Genomic DNA, 24,393 nt, shown 5'->3' on the forward strand with positions numbered 1-24,393 from the left:
TCGCCTGGAGATGTCAGGGAGTGAACCTGGTACCTTCGGCATGCAAAGCACCTGCTCTGCCACTGATCTACAACCCTCCCTCTGGCAGATGCACTTACTGAAGGGCCGTAGTTTGATGATAGTGCATTCCAATTTGTGCAACAAGGAAATTTTTGACCCAAGGTCTCCTCCTCCAACCTAAACAAGCAAAGCTGTATTAAGATTTAGGGCAATGGTAGAGAACCTGTGGCACTCTGAATATTGCTGTAGCTCCCATCTGATCCAGCAGAGAGTACAGCTAATGTTCAGGGATGATGGGAGTGGAGGTCCAACAACGTCTGTAGGGCCAAAGGTTCACCCTCCACCCCTGGTTTAGAGCCAGTTATTTTTACTATAGCAAAGCCATCTGGAAATCCATCATTCTAGACATATCTCTATGCTACACTCTCTTTAGCTCTCTGGACAGATTTCCCATTTCTAGTTGTGACATTTGATCCTTCTCTCCTCCACAGCTACCTGTCTTTTTAGTATCCCTTTCTTTGCTTCCTCCCTCATGCTCTTTTATCTTCTCCTGTTGTTTCAGGCACTTTGACCATGTAACTCCTCACCCCATTTCCTACAATATTGTGGGTTAGGGTTAGACATACTTTTGAGGATTTTTTTATTAGAATCTCACGCTTCAACAAAAGCCCAGCACAAAATAGCAGTGTGAAGGGTGGAAGCAGACAACTCTCATGTAGGTAAGGACCAGGGTGCCTCTGAACATCTGCTCAGCTTAGGAAGTGGTTCCTTGGGCCAGAGCTGAGCTCAAAGTCATTTCACATCAAAATACACTCCTGATGCCTGTCACATAAACAGCTTCATTTGTTAAAGCAAATGAATTTAAGGCATAAAACAAACACGCACAATGTTGAAGTTGCTATAGTTAAAAACAACCATCCTTGGCTAATCTACTCCAAACCACCCAGAGATCCCCCAATAGATCCTGATCTACCATTCTTCTACCCCTGTCTCACACTATATGTCTCACACCACCCTCTCACATGCTGTACGCCAAGCCTGTTATTATCTCTCAAATCCTTCAGCAACAAAGTCATTCCTGCAGAACTCTGGTCTTAACCTGGTCCGTTAGGTCCTTTCCCGTGACTATGCCTCCACTGCTTTTTAGTAAAAGTCCTCTCCCTTTCCTACTGTTGGAAGCTAGATAGCCAATGAGGTTTAGCTGCAATCCTGCCCTCATATGGCTTAAGATCCTCCAAGCAAACATAGATTGTGGTTTTATGTATGTGCCAACCTCTCCATCCTAATCGCCTCTGTCTTCCGCAGTTTCTCCTCCCATGTCTCATTCAGCTCTGCAATGATCTTCTCAGATTCCTGCAAAAAAGTCCAAAAGAGAATTAGAGGTATGTACAAGGAAGCTACATCTAAATACCCAATTCTCACTAGCCTACTTAATGAAACATGTTTTTACATTTAGCTAAATCTAAAAATGAAACAGAAGCATAAAAATGAACAATATGAAGATAAAGTAAAGGTAAAGGGACCCCTGACCATTAGGTCCGGTCACAGACGACTCTGGGGTTGCGTGCTCATCTCGCTCTACAGGCCAGCGTACAGCTTCCAGGTCATGTGGCCAGCATGACTTAGCTGCTTCTGGCCTTCGTGCCTATTTATCTACTTGCACTTTGGCGTGCTTTCGAACTGCTAGGTTGGCAGGAGCTGGGACCGAGCAACGGGAGCTCACCCCTTCGTGGGATTCAAACTGCTGACCTTCTGATCGGCAAGCCCTAGGCTCTGTGGTTTAACCCACAGTGCCACCTGCATCTATAGTGAGCAGCAAATACAGTGATCAACTTGCAGTCTGGAGTCTTGGGTCAAATCCTCCATGTAATGAAGGATGAACTGGGCCTTGGAGCACCTTTACAAGATATGTTTTGTATGCCACCTAGATAATTTTACAGATGGGTGGCCATATAAATTTAAATACTGCTTATGAGGCTGGCAAATTTTAAGAGCACCTGACCATGCTACCAAATCTGCTTGTGTTACAAGTCCTGAGAGGTCTGATACAACAGAACTTGCTAAGAAGGTGCCAAATTTGCAGGAATATCATCTGATACAACAGAACATTTCAAGTGGGTGCTACGTTTGCAGGAATCTCCGCTTAATGGATCACTTCCTGGTTCTTCCCCAGGCACAGATGCACATACATGTGCATGTACGTAAGTAAAAATATGCTTTCACAAGGAACCCGGCAAGCCAAACCGTGGCCTAGTATGAACATGCAAAATCCAGGGGAGCCAACCACAGTCACTCCACCCCACCCATGTCATTTCACTGCTGTGTCATGTTGAGCTACACCACTATATAGCTTAATGCTGTTGATGTTTGACTCTTCCCTCCAATGGTACCTGTATCTTCAAGAACCTAAGGCAGGGATCGGAAACATCAGGCCGGAGGGCCAAATATGGCCCTCCCCAGCCTCACTACCCAGCCTTCAGGACTCTGCCCAAGCAATGTCCTGCTCTGTGCCCGCTTAACTGATAATGCCTCTGACCTGCTTGGATGGAGAGACGTGTGTGGAATGTGCTTATAGAAACCTCTCTGCCTTTTTAGCACAGTAGAAATGGAGCCTGTTGTAGAGACATAAGGGTCATATCCTTTGCTCCTCCCACTTTTTCCTCTGGCCTTGCCCACCACTGGCATATGGTCCCCAGGAAGTAATACAGAAGGAAATGCATCATTCTGGCTGGGTGACAAGTTCCCCACCATAAGGCATGGTGGAATCTAAACCACCTAAGAGCCTTCAAGTAACACCATGCAGCTCCAACACCAACATTACTCCAGAATTCTGATTTTCGCCCCGCTTCAACAGCAAGTTTGGCAACTTGTGCACAAATGGTCGTTTGTTCCCACAGCAACTGGTGGGAGGGGAGGGAATGTTTCTCCCACTCTCATTCCCCTTTGGAAAAGGCAAATATCAGGGCTGTTTTTCCGCTGTGGAAGCTTACTCTAAGAGCCAAGAAAACAGGAAGAAATAAAAAAGGCTGGGGGGCGGGGGGAGAGTTTATGTGAAAAGGGAGAGGCTGGAATCCCTTGTAACAGGAAACACACTCTTATTTATCGATGCCCCAGTGGGGCTAGAGATGATCTGCTCATTTCCACATCTCTATTTGCTTGTCATTTTGAAGCTCATGATGCCCTCAGTCATTAACTTGTAAGAAGATGCTGCCTTGCCAAGCTGCTTCCATCCTCCCGTTCCCCTTCAAAATGCTGGAGATCTTGCCTTGAATGCTGATGAAGGGGGAAGACTCACAGGCAGGCTAGCCCAGACATTAAGTTGGGGGGAGTATATGTTTGAAGATGCCACTTTATGACAGAGCACCAGGCAAATGCAGAGACAGCACTGTTATCTCCATGTCAACGCCATTTTTGTAAAAAGTGCAATGTGCATGCTAGTCCATCCAAATTGCCCTGGCAGCTTTTCAAATATGGGAAGAGGAAAAGATGAAGGGAAAAAAGGAGGAGGGGTAGGTAGTATTTAAATTCACAACATTAACCCGCCTGCTGCTTCACATGCCCAACCGTGGGGGAGGAGAGGGAGGCTTTGGTAAAAGCCGAAAGATTGCTGCTGTGCCCTTTTGATGCTGTTGCATAGACAAAAGCCTCCATTGTCCATGTATGGGGGGTGGTGGAGGCAGGCATTCTGTGAGCACTTCACATTTGTAATCTCTGGGGTCCAGGTCTTGGTGCTCCGTCTTCCAATGTGACCCTTCCAGGAAAGACTGAATTATTATTGCTGAAATAAACTCTTCTTTTTCCTCAGCTCAAGTGAACATGGAAAGATGTTTGTAAGTCTGCCACTCAAACAGTGGCTTTAGATGCCGGTATCCTTATTTTATAGGAAGGCAAGCAAGAACATCCCAATAAAAGGCCAGGGATTTCAATCTTCATCTCACACAGGCACACTATCCCTGTTTGCAAAAATAAAAAATGCTTAAGGAGGCATATGCCACCTGCATCTGCATTGCAGGCATTGGGCTAGGTGGCCTCTGGGGTTTCCAACTCTACAATTCTATGATCATTGCCATAAAAATTAATCTCAACCAAAGGATGCACATATTGGGCAAGGGCCATAGCTCAGATGAGGAGCATCTGCCTTGCACACAGAAGGTCCCAGGTTCAATCCCCAATGGCATCTCCAGGTCGGGCTGGGAAAAGACCCTTGTCTGAAACTCTCAAAGCCTCTGCCAGTCAGTGTAGACAATACTAAGCGGGATGGACCAATAGTCTGACTCAGTACAAAGCAGTTTCCTATGTTCCACAGGACATTCACAATCCCTACTGCAGTTCTGACGTCGGTGCTTGTGGCTAACTTGGTCCAGGCATTTAAAATCTGTCCCATATATCATGCTGGTTGAATTGGTTTTGAGTTCTTGCATTTTGGTCACTCTCTCTCTCACTCACTGGGTGCCATATTGTTAGCCTGACAAAGAAGCAGCACTGAGGCCTTCTTGAAACAGGGTCTCTGCATGGTCCCAGAGTACAATCGGAAGGTATAGGAAGCCACAAATTTGAGCAGATCTGGATCTGCCCTGTCCCTGGATGGGAGGACTTCTTTGGAAACTGACATCCATCCTCTCAAAAGCCACGGTGGAAGGAAAGCAGGATACAATAATGCAGCACACTCGTAGTCCTCATTGCACAGCCCACGCTTAGCAAGTTGGCTCCATTCAGAATTTATGGCTTTGTTAAGAGAGACTTTAGATGATCAAGGAATTTCCATACAAATTTGCTTTAGGAATGAATGGATTTTAAGCATCCATAAGAAACTAAGTGTTAAGAGATCCATTTAGCCCAGCATCCCATTACCAAGCATAGTAGCTAACCAGATGCCTCCAGGAAATCCACAAGGAGTCACTATCTCTCTCCAGTGTTTGCTCCCCAGTAATCGATATTCAGTGGCACACTGCCATTAGATCTATAAGGCACACAGATTAACCACGGATAGCCTTATTTTCCCATGCATTAGTCTGATCAACATTGAAAGATACCAAGCCAGTGGGGACCATGACATCTTGTGGCCACTACTGCCATTAATTTGTTAAGTATCGTGCCATGGACTTTCCTTTGTCCGCCCCAGATCTCCTGCCAATTGATCAATTTCATTGGATGACCCTGAGTTTTACTATGGTGTCGTGGGGAGGAAAAAAAATCTCTTTATCCACTACTCTCCCCCCGCACTTCTACTTGAATTCCACAACTTGGCTCCTCAGTGTTAGTTGTATGAATTTGACATAGCCAGGGCTGCACAGATTTCAAATCTTCCCAACCATCAGATGGCTGTTGCGTTGGCATTTACCAAAAGGAATGAATTCACCTTGCAAGTTCTACTAATGTATTTGTTTGCTCTCTTTGGAAATACGCAAACTACACCCAGGAATGCTTTTGGAGACAAAGTGAGATCCCAACAACGTCCTGCAAGCAGCAGCAAGTATTTAGACAATGATAAAAAAAACAATCATTTAAATCACTCTTGCCGAACCCACAGCTGTGTGTACGCTTAAAAGGAGGGTTTCTATTACACCACCGCATGATTTCTGTTCTCCTCCTGAAGCAAAGTTCTTAACCCGAGGTACTATTTCTGGGCTAGCGGAGTCTGTAACCTGAAGCATCTGTAACCTGAAGTGTCTGTAACCCGAGGTACCACTGTAGTTTTGACAAGTTAATGATAATGTGGAGTTTTCAATTTTATTAAATTGTTGTTCTGCCCCCTTCCTAGGAGCTCAAGGCAGCAGAGATGGTTGTATCTCCCATTCACTCCACATCACAACAATCCTGCAAGGTAGGTTAGGTTCAAAGACGAGAGTGGCTCACCAGAAAAGGTGATTAGGGCCTTCCTCAACTCTAGTCCAGCACTCTAACCAAATGGAAGTTCTGGCAAAGAATTTAATGCATTAATACATAAGCAACTATGCTAATAAGTAAGTCTGAATATCCTAGCATACACCACACAATTCATTCTGCATTTGAAAAGGGAGGAGTGAGTGGATCTTCCTGCTAATGAATGTTCTGCTTAGCTCCTGTCCTCTCCAAGCTACTGAGATTTCACTAGCACTGATCAAATATCTCTCAAGTTTTAAGAAGCAAGGAATTGAGGTCCCCTCTCCCCAGAATGAAAGCTCATTCCTCTTCCAGGCCTGTGCTCTGGTTTAGTGTTGGAAGGCTACAGGATACACCCAACCCCATGTCGTTAACTGTGCACAGAACCAAACAGGCACCACCCCAAATGTATAGAACAAACACATGGCAAATACTGAAGTAAGGAGGATGGCCACAGTGGAACTTCCCCATCACTCAGAAACCAGGGTGTCCTTTGCTCTGGATGACTGAGACTGATATTTCTGGGGTCCTGATGCTTACCTACATGTAAGGAATATGAGGAGGGAGGACATGTCCGTACCTTCAAACGTTCAATGGCTTCCTCTCCTCCAGGCGTAGACATGATCCGTTCTTGGATACTGGAGACTGACGTTAAGCCCACCTGACTGCTGAGAGAGCAGGAAGATGGGGATGCAGTGAGGGAGCCCATGGATGCTGTGGAAAAATGGCCAGGACGTTGATTCTCTGATGCTAGCAAGTATCTGTGTTTATTGTTCTGAAAATCTTTCAGATCTGAGAAAGAAAAGGAAGGGAGGGAGGGAGGCAACAGACAGGAGGGGAGGCAGAAATACAGGGGTGGAGAGAGGAGAGGCCAAGGAGAGAAGAGCAGAAAAAAGGAAGGGAGGGAGGAAAAACAGGAAGGAGATACGCGTATAAGAAAGGTAGCACACAAGCAGCAACAGAGACAGGTTTAATAGGACTAGATGGCAGTTCTGAAACAGATATCCTTCCAAGAAGCTTTGCCTGTTTGTTACACTCATTTGGCATGGCCCTGAATCAGGTGCCTCCTCACTTGATGGATGGTTGGAATCCATGAGGGGTAGGGTCTTTTTCAAGAGTGGCATCCCAGTTCGGGACTGTTCTTATGAGGTATGCACCTGCTCTTTTAAGAGCTAATCGTCCCTCACCACTAGCAATGCCAGCCTAGCAAGATGGACCAATGGATCTGATTCAGTGTAAGTTGGCTTCCTGTGTTCCTATGGGCTAGATGGGACAATGGCAGCTTCATATGCTGGTTTCTCCACTAATGACCAGACCAGGCTGTGACATAGGGACTTGCATGCATCTTTGGATAGGATGGGTTTAAGGAAGGAAGAATTCATGTTTGGGCACTTCCTCCTTCTTCAGCCTATGCTTAACAGGTCAAATATGTACAGAGCACAACAAATAAGTTGTGTTTTTTAAATAAGATGTGGGGTGAGTTTTAATTTGTTTTGAAAACTGCCATCTATAAATACGGAAAAGAGCAGGGAGGGTGCAAAGGAAGGAAAGATTCAGGAACAAGAGAGCTGCCAGGATTTGGCAAGCAGACAGGGCAAAGATGGAGCTGACCAGACCTCCTGTGGAATAACTCATGCGTTCACAGCGGGGCGGGAGGGGGGACAACAGGGAGGAGACAGGAGTTGCACTTGCTGCACAGTTTGCACAGAGCATCATCGCACCCTTGCGCCATGCATGGTTCTTCCTCCATGATGCTGCAGCTGCTGGTGCTCAAGGCAGAGTTAAAAGCCGACAAGCTAGAAGCAGCATCAATTTAAAAATAAAAAATAAAAGAGAGAGCAAGAGAAAAAATGCCCCAAAGCAAGAGCCACTCTGAAAAAATGTACACTGCCAAGTATCAGAGTTCAAGGAAATTCCAGACAGATCTCTCTCATCCACCATGTTATTTGCTTCACTTAGGAATGGCAGGAGTAATGGGAAAGGCTGCAACTCAGACAAGAGTATCTGATACGTATGTGTGTTTGTGAGTGAGTGTGCTTGTATGTGTACACACACAAACACAACACCCTAGTCTTCTGATTGTCAATTGTTTAAAATGACATCAATAATAATAATAATTTATTTGAACCCCACACATCTGACTGGGTTGCCCCAGCCACTTTGGACTGCTTCCAGCACATATAAAAAAAACAAAAACATTAAACCTTAAAAAGCTTTGCTATACAGGGCTGCCATCAAATGTTTCCTAAATGTTATATAATTACTCATCTCCTTAACATCTGATGGGAGGGCATTCCACAGGGTGGGCGCCACTACCGAGAAGGCCCTCTGTCTGGTTCCCTGTAGCTTCACTTCTCGCAGTGTGGAAACCACCAGAAGACCCTCAGTGCTGGATCTCAGACTATTTTTATATTGCTATAACCTGTCCTGGGACCTCTGTTGAAGGTTGGGTAAAAAAAACCCTCTAACAATAGTCTATATTTTTCAGGGGGGAACGGGGGGGACGGACATCTACCTGTTCTCTATGTGTCTGGGCATATCTTAAGATATCATAACCAATTTTTCCATGATGATTTTGCATGCTGATGAGATCATGGTTGTGTCTACATTTGGACACAATTTAATGCCCTTTTGAATGAAGATATTAGACAGGGACCCAGGTGGCGCTGTGGGTTAAACCACAGAGTCTAGGGCTTGCCGATCAGAAGGTCGGCGGTTCGAATCCCTGCGACGGGGTGAGCTCCTGTTGTTCGGTCCTAGCTCCTGCCCACCTAGCAGTTCGAAAGCACGTCAAAGTGCAAGTAGATAAATAGGGACCGCTCCAGCGGGAAGGTAAACGGTGTTTCCGTGCGCTGCTCTGGTTAGCCAGAAGCGGCTTTGTCATGCTGGCCACATGACCCGGAAGCTGTCTGCGGACAAACGCCGGCTCCCTCGGCCTATAGAGCGAGATGAGCGCCGCAACCCCAGAGTCGGACACAACTGGACCTGATGGTCAGGGGTCCCTTTACCTTTACCTATTAGACAGATATCAGACAGTACTGCATTGTGCTGTTGATTGTTTCTTAGAATTCCATAGTAGTGTCAGGTGCAAGGCTGCTAGTAATTGATTAATTAGTATTATAACCAGGGCTTTTTTCAGCCAGAACTCACCGGAACTTAGTTCCAGCACATCTCAGGTGGGCTCCATTGCCATTGTAAGAGAACAAGGGAGGCGTTCATGAGTTTCAGCACCTCTTTTTCTAGAAAAATAGCACTGATTATATCCAATGTTAGTTCTACTCAGAACAGACCCCTGAAGTTCATGGACACAACTAACATAGGTTGGCTAAATTCAGTGGGTAACTCTGAGTATAACATAATTGGGCTTATATTGTAAATCACCCTGTAATCTTCAAATGAAGGGTGATATAAAAATGTAATAAGTAAATAATAATAATAATAATAATAATAATAATAATACAACCTTAAATAAATAAATAGTATTTGGGCTAAGCCACCAGTGCTCCCCATTCCCTAAGGGAAATTTAAAAATCCATCACACTGGTGGAATCAACCCAAGTCACCTCAACTGCATCTTTGTAAAGATAGAGGCCTTTTGCATTGTGGTTTGAATCCAACTCAGGACTAGGCATGTCAATAGACATGCCTAACTTCAATCATCTGAGTATGTTTGGCACTGGATATAGTCCTCTATCTGAGATTAAGAGAGATGGCATCTTAATGTTTGCCCTTGCGTTTCCAGGAAAATCAAATTCAAATTCCCACGTATATTTGAAAGTTATAAAACAAGGAAAGGTTTTCTTTCCGTAAGAGATATAAAACAGTAAGGAAAGAAGTGCTGCCTTAGTGAATCATATTCGTTATATATCCCATTACCTCATTATCGTTGGGTATGGTTCTATTTTTAAATGTGAGAAATATCTTTTCATGGGGATTAGGGTAGGAGAGGGGGGGAAGAGGAACACTTTGGGGGGGGGGCCGGTCCTGAATGAAAATAAACTGAAAAGTGCCAATTCCAGCCCTTTTCAGCTGGCAGTGCATTTACAGTTTAAAATGGAATTTTAAAAAATTCAATATTTGTTCATGTTTTCTTTTTAAAAAACCAAAATAAAATGCCACCATCTTTCTTCATTTGTTGTCATAAATTGCATACTTTTGTCAATGTTATGGTCTCAAATCCTGTTAATTCAAACCCGCTCTAGCGCCACGCTGTTATCACTCCTTAAAATACAAGCTTTGAGTTTGAGCTCTGACCTAAAGCAGCCTGAAAAATTGAAGTGGTTGGCAAGGGGCCGGGTTCCATGGAAAGAGATTGGGTTCTGTGCTGCTAATGTTGGTTTTAAAAAGGTTCTGCCTGGGATTTCCCTGCCAGGAACAGCATGTAAAGCTTGCTTGAAAGCTGGCCCAGCAAAAGCAAAAAAAGGTTAGAAAGGTTACTGATTCCACAGTACACACATTTGCCTCCACTTCCAGAGAAATCGTCCAATGCATCAACTGGAGGAAGGAAGTTTAGAAAGGAAGATACAAGAAGGGTAAAATATCTAGGATTAATAGTTGACACAGGAAAGGGAAGAAAAGCCCAGGCACTGGATACAAAGAAAATATCAGATTCTCAAATAGAACACAAGCAATTTACCTAATTTTGTCACAATCAGGGAAGGGGGGGGGGGAATCTCAAAAAACCTAATGATGTTTGTTTCACAGCTTTTTCTTCTTTCATCCATTCTTTTCAAGGCAAAGGCATGCAATGCATACAGATTGTGCCCTTGTTAAGCGTGATTAAGTCAGAAATGTCTCTTGGCAGACAAATAAGCACCCACAACCGAAAAGGCCAAAGCTCAACATCAATTCTTAAAGTCAGAGTTACTTCAAATGCATTCACAAATACACTGATCTCTTATTTTAAAAGTTTCCCCCCTCCCCCCTCAACCCCTTGGGAGAAATAAGCAGACATTTTTTACAAATGCCCTGCCACCCACATTGTAAAAACTGTCATCCTTAGCCAAACAGAGACCAAATTCTTACATTCCTGGTGCTGTGTGTGGTTGCCAGATCCCATTGCTGAATGTTATGGCAACCTCTGAGCAGTGAAAAAAAACGACAAGATCATGTTAAGCAGGAGTGATTCATGTTCTGGGATGGAACCACTCTTTCAACACTGATGGGAGTGTTGGAAGGGTGGTTCCATCCCAGATCATGAATTGCTCCCCACCACATGGGCCAATACAGCCCCTTCCTCAGTAAATTCACTGAAATTAATGGACATGACTAAGGTCAACTAATTTCAATGGGACTACTGCCTGTGGGACTTGGTTGGATACAGACCTAAGTTTGCTTATATTGATCTGCTTGATTTATTTTCTATTGTTTTCATTTTTTTGTCATTTGCACACCACCCGATGTATTCATATGATGGTGCAGTATACAAATTGAACAAATAAGTAAACAAATAAATAAACGATTATTTTCATTGTTGCCAGGACATGGAGAATGCCAACCTCACTAAGTTGTGAGGTGGATAAAAAGCTCTTGAAGGTTGTTCCTTGGGGGTGGGAGGTGTTTTAATATTTTCACCATGTAACAACGGAAAAGGCATTCCCAGAAACGCAATCCTCTGCAGCTCTTTCCAAGCAAGAGACAAGAGTTGCTTTGCTTGCATACACCGTCTACTGGATTAGTTGCTGCTAGCTGTTGTGGCTGTGTGCTTCCAGGAGGCCATGTGCCTCTGAATTCCAGCTGCTGGGAATCACAAGAAAGGAGAGCACTTGCCTTCCAGAGGCTAGGCCATCGTAAGAACAGAATATGAACCTTTGACCTGATCCAGCAGAGCTCTTCTTACCGTGTTTCTCATAAAATAAGACACCGTCTTATATTTATTTTTCCTCAAAAAACCCCACTACGGCTTATTTTCAGGGGATGTCTTATTTTTATTACCACAGATTTATAAACGGACCAAGTGAGAGCCATGAGAAGTACTAAATGTGGGTGCAGGCTGCCAAGACTGCACAGCTTATGTACATTCTCTGCTAAACTTTTTTTTTTCTTTAACACAAATACAGTGGTAAGTATTTTTTTTGGGGGGGGGAGGAGGAATTAAGTCCCAATCCCAAAAGTTTAACCTACAAGGATAGGGTCCCCCTGGAACCTAGGGAAAAGCCTAGCAAGTCCCCTGTCCAAAGTGTTGTGTCAAAATGGTGAAATAATAAAAAAACAGAAATTAAAAACTGTTTAGCCATGGGAGGGGGGAGGGGAGATACCCACTTATCTGGCTCGGGGCTCCGTGCAGCACGGTGCTGCTGCTCCTGGGTTCTGCTGCTGGGTCCCGCTGGCTCAGGGCTCCGCTCGGCGCTGCAACAGCAGCCAGTTGCGGGCGCCAAGCTGGCAGCCCTTCTCGGCCGGGCCAGGCGGAGGCGAGGCTGCGGGCTCGGCACGTTCCGCTCGGCGCTGCAGCAGCAGCCGCTTCCGGGCGCCGAGCCGGCAGCCCTCCTCGGCTGGGCCAGGCGGAGGCGAGGCTGCGGGCTCGGCGCGCTCCGATCGGCGCTGCAGCAGCAGCCGCTTCCGGGCGCCGAGCCGGCAGCCCTCCTCAGCTGGGCCAGGCGGAGGCGAGGCTGCGGGCTCGGCGCGCTCCGATCGGCGCTGCAGCAGCAGCCGCTTCCGGGCGCCGAGCCGGCAGCCCTCCTCAGCTGGGCCAGGCGGAGGCGAGGCTGCGGGCTCGGCGCGCTCCGATCGGCGCTGCAGCAGCAGCCGCTTCCGGGCGCCGAGCCGGCAGCCCTCCTCGGCTGGGCCAGGCGGAGGCGAGGCTGCGGGCTCGGCGCGCTCCGATCGGCGCTGCAGCAGCAGCCGCTTCCGGGCGCCGAGCCGGCAGCCCTCCTCGGCTGGGCCAGGCGGAGGCGAGGCTGCGGGCTCGGCGCGCTCCGATCGGCGCTGCAGCAGCAGCCGCTTCCGGGCGCCGAGCCGGCAGCCCTCCTCGGCTGGGCCAGGCGGAGGCGAGGCTGCGGGCTCGGCGCGCTCCGATCGGCGCTGCAGCAGCAGCCGCTTCCAGGCGCCGAGCCGGCAGGCCGCCTCCTCCTCCTCCTGCGGCTCGTCACTCTCGCTCCGTACGGCAACCGTGCAGTAAAGAAGATGGGCAGCAGCTGGAGGGCAGCTCCTCCAGCGGGAAGGAGGCTCGGAGGTGCGGGCAACCTCGCATCTTCCTTGGCGCCCTCCAGAACTGCGCCCAGCACTACGGCTTATTTTCGGGGTATGTCTTACATTTTGTGAACGGTTGAAAATCCTGCCATGGCTTATTTTGTAGGCACGTCTTATTTTATGAGAAACACGGTATATTCTTACTTTGTTGGAGTTTTTTTTTTAACATTACTGTGCTCTGTGGGTAGGCAGTGAGGAACCAGATACCCAATAAAGGGGGTTTGAAAACCAGGCTGCTTGTTCTGTGGCAAAATCATCCATACATAGCTGTAGGAGCTTAGCTGCTCCAACCTCTCGGCAAAAACTTAGGGCAAAGGAAATGGGATCTGAATTGGTTTGCTTTGGCAGGGGCCCTGAAATGGAAGGCAGTCGGAGTGGAAACTGACAGCCTGAAGATAACTGCTGGGATGGAGAGCTGGAAGGCAAGTGAGGGGGTCGATGGAAGAAATGACTGCAACTGGCTCAGCTTTAGCTCACTTCCTGCAGTGGGACCCATTTGCTGGGAGCCCCTGCATTCACCGTTAACGGGTAGGAAAATATGTATAAACTTTCCAGAAAGATGGAAGACTATACAGAACACCACTCAGCAAAACTGTTGGCCTCACTGCTAGCCTGGAAAGGCTCCACACAGAATTCGAGTTTGAAGCAAATGCTGCTGATGACGTTGAGATTGTGGGATTGCCAAATCCATGAACTTGGTTCCATTCTTCCCCTGCTGTGCTCCTCGGTCTTTCAAATCCACCAAAGTGCCTGGATTTCCCAGCCTGCCACCCCCAGCTCCAAAGCTGAGTAAGAGGGTTATCTCCCACAGCATGGCCCGGAGCTTGAATCTGTATAATCCACTTACTGTCAATAATGTCTCCGAGCCCTTGAGCACGGAGGAGGTCCTTGAGCCGTGTCACTTCCTCCTTCAACTCCCGCACCAGCTTGGCGTTGGGATCCTCGTTGATAACAGCATTGCATTTGATCTGCTTTGCCCGATCAGCGTATCTGGAAAGACAGGTGTAGGGTCAGTTCGTTTTAAAACACACGCACACCACCACCACAACTCTGCCACATATCTAAAGGTAATATCTGAGCAATGTGCAAGAGCCTTAGCTGATACCACTTTCTATGACACAGTTATTCCCCTCTGGGGAAGGGCAGCAGCTCAGAGGTCTCAGGTTCAATCTCTGGCATCTCTGGGTAGGGCTGGGAATGTCCCATACCTGAAATCCTAAAGACCTGCCATCAGTCAGTGTAGACAATCCTAAACTAAATGAACCAATGGTCTGACTTGGTATAAGGCAACTTCCTATTCATGGTTCAGTTCCTCTCGCCGCATGTAATTTTTAAGGAGTTTAAACAGAGTCTTCATATGATTCTGCTGCACTTCCTTACACTACCACAGCTAACTAAGGTGAGTAGAATAAGAGAGACCAGAATCAACCTCCATTTCACATTTGCATGCTACAAACAAGGGAACTAGATGGGAAAGCAACAGACCTGGCCCCATTTTGACACCACGTTCAATACCTTAAAGTGCTTAGTGTTTCATCGTAGTTTATGTCTGCTGGGCTCAGAGCAGCCACCATGGCCGTTCTTGAGTTGCCACCTATGAAGCAGAAAAGGGTATGTAATTAAACGGGACCTCTCAAAGTTGACTGCTAACAGCACTAATGACAGACTGAGTCACAAATCCAGGTTCCACAGCCAAGGCATTGGAAGGTCAACAAGAAATTAAACTGGCTCTTTTAAAGATCCTAAATGCTTTTATTTCCGCAATATACAAAGCATATATATAAGTGGGGGAAAATATATTTTAGGGTTGTATCCAACCTAGTTCTACTAATAGCAGACCCACTGAAGTTCATGGACCTAAATTAGTCATATCCATTAATTTCAGTGGGTCTACTCTGAGTAGGACTAGTATTAGATATAATCCTAAATCTAACCTTCAGGTATCTTTTCCCCCTCAGAACAATGAAGACCAGAAACCTGCTTTTTAACCTCCAAATACTATATACCGGTATATATCAAAGGTGATGGCCATACAACAGGAAGTCTTATATCATTGCAAAGACAAATAAATTTTTAAGGGCATAAGCTTTAGTGGAATAGTGTCCACTTCATTAGATGCAGCCACAGTGTACAATATTGAACCTCGGAAATACCACAGATGTGGGGATACTGTGGCTCTCCGCATTAAGCTGGACTCCAACTCTCATCCGTCCCAACCAGCAGGGCCAATGATGAGGAATGATGGGGGTTGTACTACAGTAACACCTGGGAAGGGCACAGGACCCCCTCATGCCTAGTCTGAAGGCTTGTGGGAACTAGAAGCACCATCCAGAAGGAGGCTCCCTGCTGTATCTCTGCATGGAACCTGTGGCCCTCCAGATGTTTGTTGGACTCCAATTCCCATCAACCCCAGCCAGCACAACCAACTGTCAAAGGTAACACTGGGAGTTATAGTCTAGCAACATCTGGCGGGCCAAAGGTTCCCCACCCCAAAATACCAAGTGTAAAACAATGAAAGGTAATTACTAATTAGCAGGGAACTACAAGTAATAAAAGGTGGGAAAAGATTCTGCTATGTCAACATACCCAGGTTTTCCCGAAGCAGCCACGTCAGCACAGAATCCCTGTATGGAATAAAATCAGTCTTCTTTTTCTTCTTACTCTGCAAGAAGACATTAGCATTTAAAAGCCAGTTGCCACACACGAAAAAGGAAGTTTGCACAAAGTTGTGTGCACACATTTTCCTGAACCTTTCAAGAAGCAACATCTGAAGGCATGTTTTTGCCAAGATAATCTCACAGTGAAACAAAAGCTTCAGGAAGCAAGTGCATACTAGAGTTAAAGCTACAATGTTTTAGTCAATTGGTTAGACTAAACAGATCTTAAAAACTATCATTAAACAATTAGGCAGAAGAGGGAGGGTTGAATGCGTCTAAGAAGGCAACTGCTGAAATTAATGTGTGTGTTTTTAATATACTAACAGTCATCAAGGTGGGCAGCTAAAATGCTACATACCATCTTACCCAAGTTATAAAGATGTCTAAAAGTGGGTGGGGGGACAAAGCAAGGAGAGGATTCAGGGCTGGGATCTCATGAACTACTTTAATCCTGCCTGAGTGCTTTAGCACACCCGGCGGGATTTTTAATTCCTCATTCTTCAAGCAGCATTCCTCCTTGCTGTGTAGCAAAGAGTTTTCAAAAGGGCCCTCTATTTCAAAAAGTGGCTTGTCTTGTAGTACATTGGGCTCCTGTCATGGAAGCATAAGCCTAGAAAGTTGTACATGAGCATGAACAAGCCCTGCCAGTCTTTGGATCACCACCAGGACGTTTCAAGTTGAAGCTGGTGTGGCCAACTGGCAGCCGATAGGCCCCATCAAGCCCCACAACAAAAGTTCTCACTACAAAACATTTCCCCCTTGTTTTGAAACACACAGAAAAAGCTTTTGCATTGCAACACAAAGAGGGGTGCATCCAATGCTGAGCAGACCCATTGAGATGAATTGACATGGCAAACTTGGGTCCATACATTTCAATGAGTTTGCTCTGAGTAAAACTTAGTTTGATGCAACCCAAAGATTCCACACATACTTGTATTATTATTTTCTGGCTTTGCCTGAAATCACACACGCTATAAGAGTGAAGCACCTGTTAGCAATCACCATTACTACAGAACCTGACTGATCAACAAATGGCCCCCCTGGCCACTTTCTGAAGATAACATCTTCCGTTCTACCAAGAGAACAGAAAGTTGTCCACCCATTGGGTTAAATTGACTGTGCAGATAAAATAATTGCTGACAGGATAGAAAACTAAGAAGCTAAATATAGCAACATGTGAAACAACATTGTAAGTTGTATATTTTATCCTGGAATGAAGGACGATACAGAAATTAAATAAATAATAAATAGGTAAATAAAATAAAAGTCCATGATTTCAGGGAGAAAGGTTAGGGTGGAATCCTTCAAATTGACACACTGCGCTTCTACATGCAATGTGTTTTTGCTTTCAAAAAAAAGGGGGGGGCTCAACTACACTCCAAAGTGGTACAACCCAGATATAAGTTGACCACCTCAGTAAAAACCAAAGCTATGAAGTTAATCCAAAGAGACTCTGGAAATTTCCACAACTCTCTGCAAGCTTGAAGCCACGCATATCTGGAGTACGACACTAAGATTAGATCAATGGTATTCCGTTTTATTTAGAAATTAATTTTCAGCAAGACAAGAAGCATCATCAGCTGAATTATATTTGAGTAAATCATCAGCTGAATTATATTTGTGCTTACATACCACTGGGCTTTTACCTAAGAAAGGATAGCGACCAGCAATGAAGTGGGTACAGACAGATGGAAGAGCATTTAAAATTACTGAAGGGGGTGGGGAGAGATTACTGAGGACAGAGAGAGGTCAGAAAGCCTTAGCTAGCAAAATTAGACTGGATAGGTCCAATTCTATGTTGCCTCCCACACACACACAGACTAATCTTGTACCTGGTTGAAGATTAGAAGGATTTAGGAAGTGTTCACAGGAAAATACAGACACTGTCAGGAAGGAAACAGCTATGAAGCAGTCTGTGTAGATTTTGGCACAGTGCAGCAGTGAGAAGCGCTCCTGAACGTGGGTTAAAGTCCTACTTTTGGCACAGGACTGAAACAGATGCTATGCAGGAGACACCCACAAACTCCTTCCCACATGCACTTTTTAAAAGCAGCTGTGCTCTTGTGAATTAGGAATCTTTCCCTTGGGCTACAAGGGAGTGATCTAGGAGAACCCAATGCTGAAGCAAAGCATTTGTAGACCTGGTCACCCTTGGATGGGGGACCACAGCAAGTGCCATCTGACTTTTAGGCAAAGCAGTAGAGGTGGGAAAGGAAAGAGCAGGCCTAATCAGAAGTCAGTTTCAATTGCATCCATCTGGATGTTTCCACTGCAAAAACTTCAAATGTAAAGTAGCAGCCTCAGCAATGCATTATTGCATGCAAACCACCCTAACACACAAGCAGCTTGGCAAATGCCCCTTCTTACTCATTTGAGAGCCAACAGTAGGAGAGAGAAGAGTGCAGACTCCCAGATTTTAATGGCAAATAAGAGTTAGTCGGGGATTATGCTCTGCGCTCCCTGGTTGGTGGGAACCAGAAGCTTTGAAAGCAGGGAGATGGGAAGTTCTGTGGTCCTTCATGTGTTGTTGTACTCCATCTCCAATCAGCCTGGCCAACATGGCCAATGGTCAGAAGTGATGGGAGATGGGAACCCAACAACACCTGAGGACCACTACTTCCCAATCCCTGTTCTAAAGCTTTGTTTCAGAAGAAGCAGTGATAAGTAAGTGCATGTTACTTGTACTGCTAAAGAAAAGGAAAACCAAGTTAGTTACGACAGGAGCAGGGATCCACTTTGTGCTCTTGTGAATCAAAAATCCTTTCCCTTGAGGTACAGGGAGTGAACTAGAGGGACCCAGTGCTGAAGCAAAGCATTTGTAGACCTGGCTAATCCCTTGGATGGGAGACCACAGCTAAAACCATCTTAGAGCAAGATGGAAGTATAGGATTTTTTAAAAATAAAAATAAATCAGACTGCTCCTTTTCAGAGACGGTCACTTATATGGTTGAGTCCAAACACCCATTTTGGTGACTGTATTTATTATTTATTTCATTTATTTAAAAGCATTTCTAAACCACTTAAAAGATTTTATTTTTATTTTTAAACCACCTGTAAGTGGTATAAACTATGTACAGCGTGGCAACAACATCCCTTTAAAAAAATACGAACTAAAAGCAACAAAATAACATAAAAGCAAGTAAATGGTGCAGCAAGTGAATTTCCTGCATAGGGAGCTGGACTAGATGGCTTTTGAGGCCCCTTCAAACTCTTTCTGAGATTCTAAAGCCAATGGAAATGCATCCTTACACATGGAACCAGTGCAACCCTGTGGACCCCTGCTCCTAGTTTCTTCTGGTCTAAGGACCTGTCAGCACCAGAAGTGGGGGAACCTGCAACACTCCATATGTTGCTGGACTTCAACTCCCATCAGCCCAGCCAGAACGATCAATGAGGAAGGCTGATGAGAGCTAGAGTCCAGCTACATCTCGGAAGGTCACGGCTTCTCCACCCCTGGTCTTCAGGCTATATCATGTTTCAGTTGACAGCAGCTACCCTTCCTCCATCATCGTACCTTGCTGGTGCAGTTATCCTAAATTTGGAAGCATGGAAGGAAGGAAGGAAGGAAGGAAGGAAGGAAGGAAGGAAGGAAGGAAGGAAGAAGATATGGTTAAGTTTGTGGAGCAAGGAAGAAGGCATCACAGATTCACAGATGCATTTCCAGAGTTACTTTTCCAAGGAACCACATCACTAAGCTCCTCAAAACACTTTTCCCAGGTGGTAACCTTGAACCTATGGAGAGTTTTAATATATGAAGGGGGGCTACAGTAGGGCAGGAAGCCTTAGAAGGGAGGACAGGAGCTAGAGGGGCTTCAACCATGTCAATTTAGGAGCTTAGATGGAGCATAAGGAGAGAACCCTGCCATGTGCAGGAAGCTCCAGGACAAGGCATTATCAGACATGTTAAAAGCCTGGCTAACACTATACTCAGCATAAGAGAAGCAGTCACCTTTGGGCTAGGCTTTGACCATTTGGAACAGCAATAAGGAACTACTGGAGATTCAGATGTTTTGGATTCCAACTCCCATTACCCAACATGGCCAATGGTCAGGGATGATGGGAGTCTGAGCCCAGCCACATACAGATGCAGCCCAGCCCATGCCCTCTCTAGTTTAGAATTTTGTAACATGATGCCAGGCATGGGACAGGTGAACAGGTTTTTCCAGGGACGGCAGCCTTATGGGTCAAATCAGGAGCCCTGCTGGCCCCAGTTAGTTCCCAACCCAAATCATCCCAAAATCAGCATGTCTGAGGCTCTTTAGTAGGTGCGGAGAACTGGGGTAGAGGATCACTATTTCCAAATAGTAGATTGCTGAAGCCCTCTGCCTTTGGAAAGCTACAACAAAAACTTTCTACTTGGGCACTAAGTAGTATTTAAAACAACTGTTAAAACACTGACAGTTAACACACAATATCCTGCCACACCCTCCTGAGGCAGTTGTTATTTTATTAATGTCTCGACATGCTACTAGGCCCAGGTAGGCTTGTAAAGCTCATGGTTTTCTTCTTTAAAAAAATGAGTATGAAAATAATTCGGACTTACCACTTCTGCTAAGGCTGAAATGACTTTTCCCAAGGTGGTGAGAGACTTGTTGATATTTGCTCCCTCCTAGAAAGGTAAATCAAACATTTGATTTTGAAGCTGTCCAGATATAAAAGGGCAGTCTGGAAAAATGAGACACTTCACCCTCAAACCCCCCCCCCATTCTTTTGCTACAGGATATATACACCTATGGCTTTAAGGACTCCATTTCTTTTGTACATTGTGTCTGACTCCATGCATGATACAGCATCTCAGAACAGACTCTCTTTACCTAGTGGTCACCTGTGTTGGTCTAGGATCTGACCAACAGGTATACATCATGCATAGGTCATCACTGCCCTAGAATTTCTGGAGATGCAGGCTGCATTTTTCCCTTCCTCCAGCAAAGTGGCAGGGACTCTGGTTTCACCTCTGCAAGCCATTAAGCCTCACCCACACAGGAGGAATAGAAAGAGCTACGGATCACATAGAATCACAGAATCAGAAGTGTAAAGTTGGAAGGGTCCCCCAATGGTCATCTAGTCCAACCCCCTGCAATGCAAGATTCTCAACATGCAGTCCCTCAACTACTGGGTGGGACCCATGAGCAACAGGCACTCCAATTCAGGGTATCAATTTTACTCTTATATCATTTTCTACCCCCACCATGGCTGAAGATTGGCTGGCAAACATCTGGCCAGCTGTTTTGAAAAGACAAAGGCTAAGGTCTCACTCCAAACTGGGTAGGGGAGCATGCTGAATACTGATCCTTGGCAATGCATCCAACGATATGGCAACATCCAGGAATGTACTCAATACCAAGTCAGACCATTGACCAGTCCAGCCCAGTAGTGGCTCTCCAGTCTCTGGCTGAGAAGGGTCCTTCCCATTACCTGCTGCTATCTGATCCTTTTTAACTGGAGATGTTGGGGATTGAACCTGGGGTGTTCTGCATGCAAAGTGGCTGCTCTTAACACAGACCTACATTCCTTCCCTGGCTACCCACAACATAGCAGAGCCAACTCATACCTTTAATCGGGTCCCTTTGGCACCAGTGGAGTCTGCCCTCTCGCTCCCTGCAAGATCCACGAGGCTAATTTTGCTAACCTGGAAAGAAAAGCATGGTCAAATAAGGCGGGGAAAGAGAGTGAGAAAGCCAGCAATTTCATCTTGGTTCCATAGTATTCAGGTGCCCAAGGTAAACACACTCCTGCACAGTATCTGCTATAACGTGCCTGCTATAAAGTCCCAATAAGTTCAGCTTTCAGATATCAAAATACCTCCCCTATATTTTAGCCACTGCTTACAAAGAGGCAGATTTACAAACGTGACACAGCAAGCATGACTGTCAGAACTTTATATATCGCAGATTCTGCATGCTTGAAGCGGCTTTTGTCATCATAGAACAGGAAGTTGCTCTACATATCAGGGCACCAGTGTCACCAGAATCAGAGCTGTCAATGGCATGCTAACAACACCCATCTCATGACCCCTAGTTTAACTGTTCCTTTTCTGATCACTACCCCATCATTTCATGCCTGAAACAAAAACCTCAAGCATAGCAATGATTAAAAATACTTAACTGGGAATAAAACATGAGGCCTCAGCAGCTATATGCAACATTAGGATGCTGGCCATGTTTACTGTTTTGCACACAGGGGTGGAATTTATATTGGGGGGTGTGGGGAGAATTACATTACAACCACCTGGCCAGAAAATTGCAGGTTGTTAGTTTTGATTATCTTCATCTAATAAAGAAGTTAAGTCAACAACATGACAAGCAGGTCACCGTCCTCCTGTAAATTTGCAGAGTGTTAATGTGAGAGAACAGGTAATGTGATAACATAAAAATAGCCCTGCAGCTGAATCGGGCCAAAGTCACACCTAGTCCAGCATCCTGCTCTCACAGCACCCAACCAGTTGCCCCAATGTGAAGCCTACAAGCAGGACACCAGCACAACAGCACTCTCTTCATTTGCAATTCCCAGCAACTGGTATTCAGAGGCATACTGCCTCCAACAGTAGACAGAGAACATAGCCATTGTGGCTAGTAGTGATGTTCTTTTGAAGCCAGCCAAATTAGTGGCCATCACTACCTCTTGTGGGAGCGAATTCCATCATTTAACTGTGTGTTGTGTGCACATTCAGCTACAATGGATGCCCATGAGTTCTAGGAGTATGAGAGAGGGAGAAAAACTTCTCCGTATCTACTCTCTTCACACAATGCATCATTTTATGAGACACTTCTATCATGCCCTCCCTTACTCACATTTTTTTCCTTAAGTAAAAAGCCCCAGATACTGTATTGTAGAGAGATAAATGTTTATATTTAGAACTAAAAGGCTCTATAAGTACTCCAGATGCACAATGCACAGTGCTAAAGCTTCTCTTGTTTCCCTCCCCAAAAAGTAGCATTCAGGCCAGTGAGACTCTTCCCTCATGAAGAATAAGCTCCCCTTTTAAACATGCAAATCCCTCCACGATTTAAAAAGGCGGCTTGCTTGTTGCCACCTCCAAAGGAAACTAGGCCAACAGGGAGGATGGAGAGGGAGAGAGAGAGTTAATGAGGCGGTAATTAGTTAAGCCCTGCCAAGCAGAAACACTGGCACTTCTGTGCAGAAGGAGTGGGGGTTACTCAGGCTCTCCTTATGCTACAGCTACAGATATCTTCTTTCTTAGTGTTGTATCCTACTAAGGCCAAATTCTTAAGATATATTTAAAGCACTCTGATAGCACTTTAAACTGTCATGGCATCCCACAAAGTATCCTAGATTTCCTAGTAGACCCTTACTCCCCTCCCAGAGCTATAATTCTCGGAGTTCCCTGGGAAGAGAGACTGTTAAACCACTAGGAATTGTAGCCCTCTAAGGGGAATAAGGGTCTTCTAACGACTATACTTTCCAGAACTCTTTGGGGCAAGCCATCCCTGTTTAAAGTGTTTCAAATAAATAATGTGTTAAATATACAGGTATGGTGTAAATATGGCCTTAGTTGGATACAACCCTAAGCAGATCAGAAGGCAATCCACCCGACATTTCTCACCACCCTTGGGAAAGAGAGTGAGCAGTTCCCAAGTCCTCTCCTGTTATGAGGGAAGTCCCTGATCTAGTTGCAAGGAGCTTGCTTTTCACCCCAGGTATTTCCCCTGATCCCCAACTCTGGAGTAGCCTACCTTCTCAGTAGAAAGGTCAGTTTCAAGGTCATGCTTCTTCTGTGTGAAAACAATAGTGAAGACTGCATGGGAACGGCTGCTGGTTTCATTCATGTTGGTAGCTGCCACCGTCCTTTAATACAGAAAAGAGAAAGAACGGAAAAGCTCGGGTTAAAGAACAAGAACACCATCCATGGGAAGAATCAATGGGAAGTTGGCATCTTTACCATCAGGCAAGGTCATCTGAACCTGGGCCTAGGTTAGGGATGGGAGAACCTACAGATGTTGGTGGATTACCAACTCCCACCGACCCTTACCAAAGCTATGCTCGCTGCTGCAGCTGCTGGGAGCTGGATTCTAACAATAGCTGGAGGACCCATTTCTAGACTGTGTTATGGAATGCCAGGTGTCAGGAGAGACAGCCAGACACATACCCTTGAATCCTCTGTATTTGTCTATTTGATTTGTAATCCACTTTTGGAGCTAACCTTGGCTGAAAAGTGGGGGGAATTCATTTGTATTAGCTCTTCCATGAGGTAGCTCAAGGCAGTGTATGCAGTGCCCTCCCCCCAGGCAATGGCCACCCCCTCACCAGCTTAGCTTCAGCAAGCAGCTGTATCATTGTGCCCTAGGATAATCTCTCTTATACCAACCTAGTCCACAATTTTAATTTATAAGCTGCAAAACAGAACTAGTAAAGTATACCATGTTATAATAATAATAATTTATTACAGTACTTATACACCCTCACTGCCAGAAGTAGTTGTAGAGAAATATTTGATTGGGAGGAAGGAGAATTCAATTGTGTGCACTTGGACAATCATATCTTGGCTTAACCAGCAAAGATATGGATGGGACTTTGGCCACATGTGCCTTTGCACAAGCAAACAAACAAACCAACTAGGAAGTCTTCCATTAAATATCACTTCATGTTCTATCTGAACCAGGAAACTATTGTTCACAGGTTAGAAACAAGCCATGACATTCAACTATGTTTTGAAACTGGCTTAATA

General features: G+C 45.4%; 1 protein-coding gene across 15 annotated transcripts in view; it reads right to left on the reverse strand.

Moving 5' to 3' along the window:
- Window positions 1–24,393, reverse strand: part of KIF1B (kinesin family member 1B) — a 127,586-nt gene that overhangs the window by 53,402 nt on the left and 49,791 nt on the right. For 4 of the 15 annotated variants that reach the window (XM_033156207.1, XM_033156206.1, XM_033156209.1 and 1 more), the window contains exons 7-16: window positions 23,402–23,513; window positions 21,259–21,336; window positions 20,251–20,316; window positions 19,222–19,239; window positions 15,637–15,712; window positions 14,566–14,644; window positions 13,898–14,040; window positions 10,318–10,356; window positions 6,443–6,654; window positions 1,274–1,353 (exon numbers count right to left, since the gene is read on the reverse strand). In XM_033156207.1, the coding sequence (XP_033012098.1) occupies window positions 1,274–1,353; window positions 6,443–6,654; window positions 10,318–10,356; window positions 13,898–14,040; window positions 14,566–14,644; window positions 15,637–15,712; window positions 19,222–19,239; window positions 20,251–20,316; window positions 21,259–21,336; window positions 23,402–23,513 (903 nt within the window). The remainder of the gene's footprint in view (window positions 1–1,273; window positions 1,354–6,442; window positions 6,655–10,317; window positions 10,357–13,897; window positions 14,041–14,565; window positions 14,645–15,636; window positions 15,713–19,221; window positions 19,240–20,250; window positions 20,317–21,258; window positions 21,337–23,401; window positions 23,514–24,393) is intronic. The other 11 variants (XM_033156214.1, XM_033156216.1, XM_033156219.1 and 8 more) reach the window with 5 other exon arrangements.

This window comes from Lacerta agilis, chromosome 8, assembly GCF_009819535.1.
Source record: "Lacerta agilis isolate rLacAgi1 chromosome 8, rLacAgi1.pri, whole genome shotgun sequence".
NCBI classification, from domain to species: Eukaryota; Metazoa; Chordata; class Lepidosauria; order Squamata; family Lacertidae; genus Lacerta; species Lacerta agilis.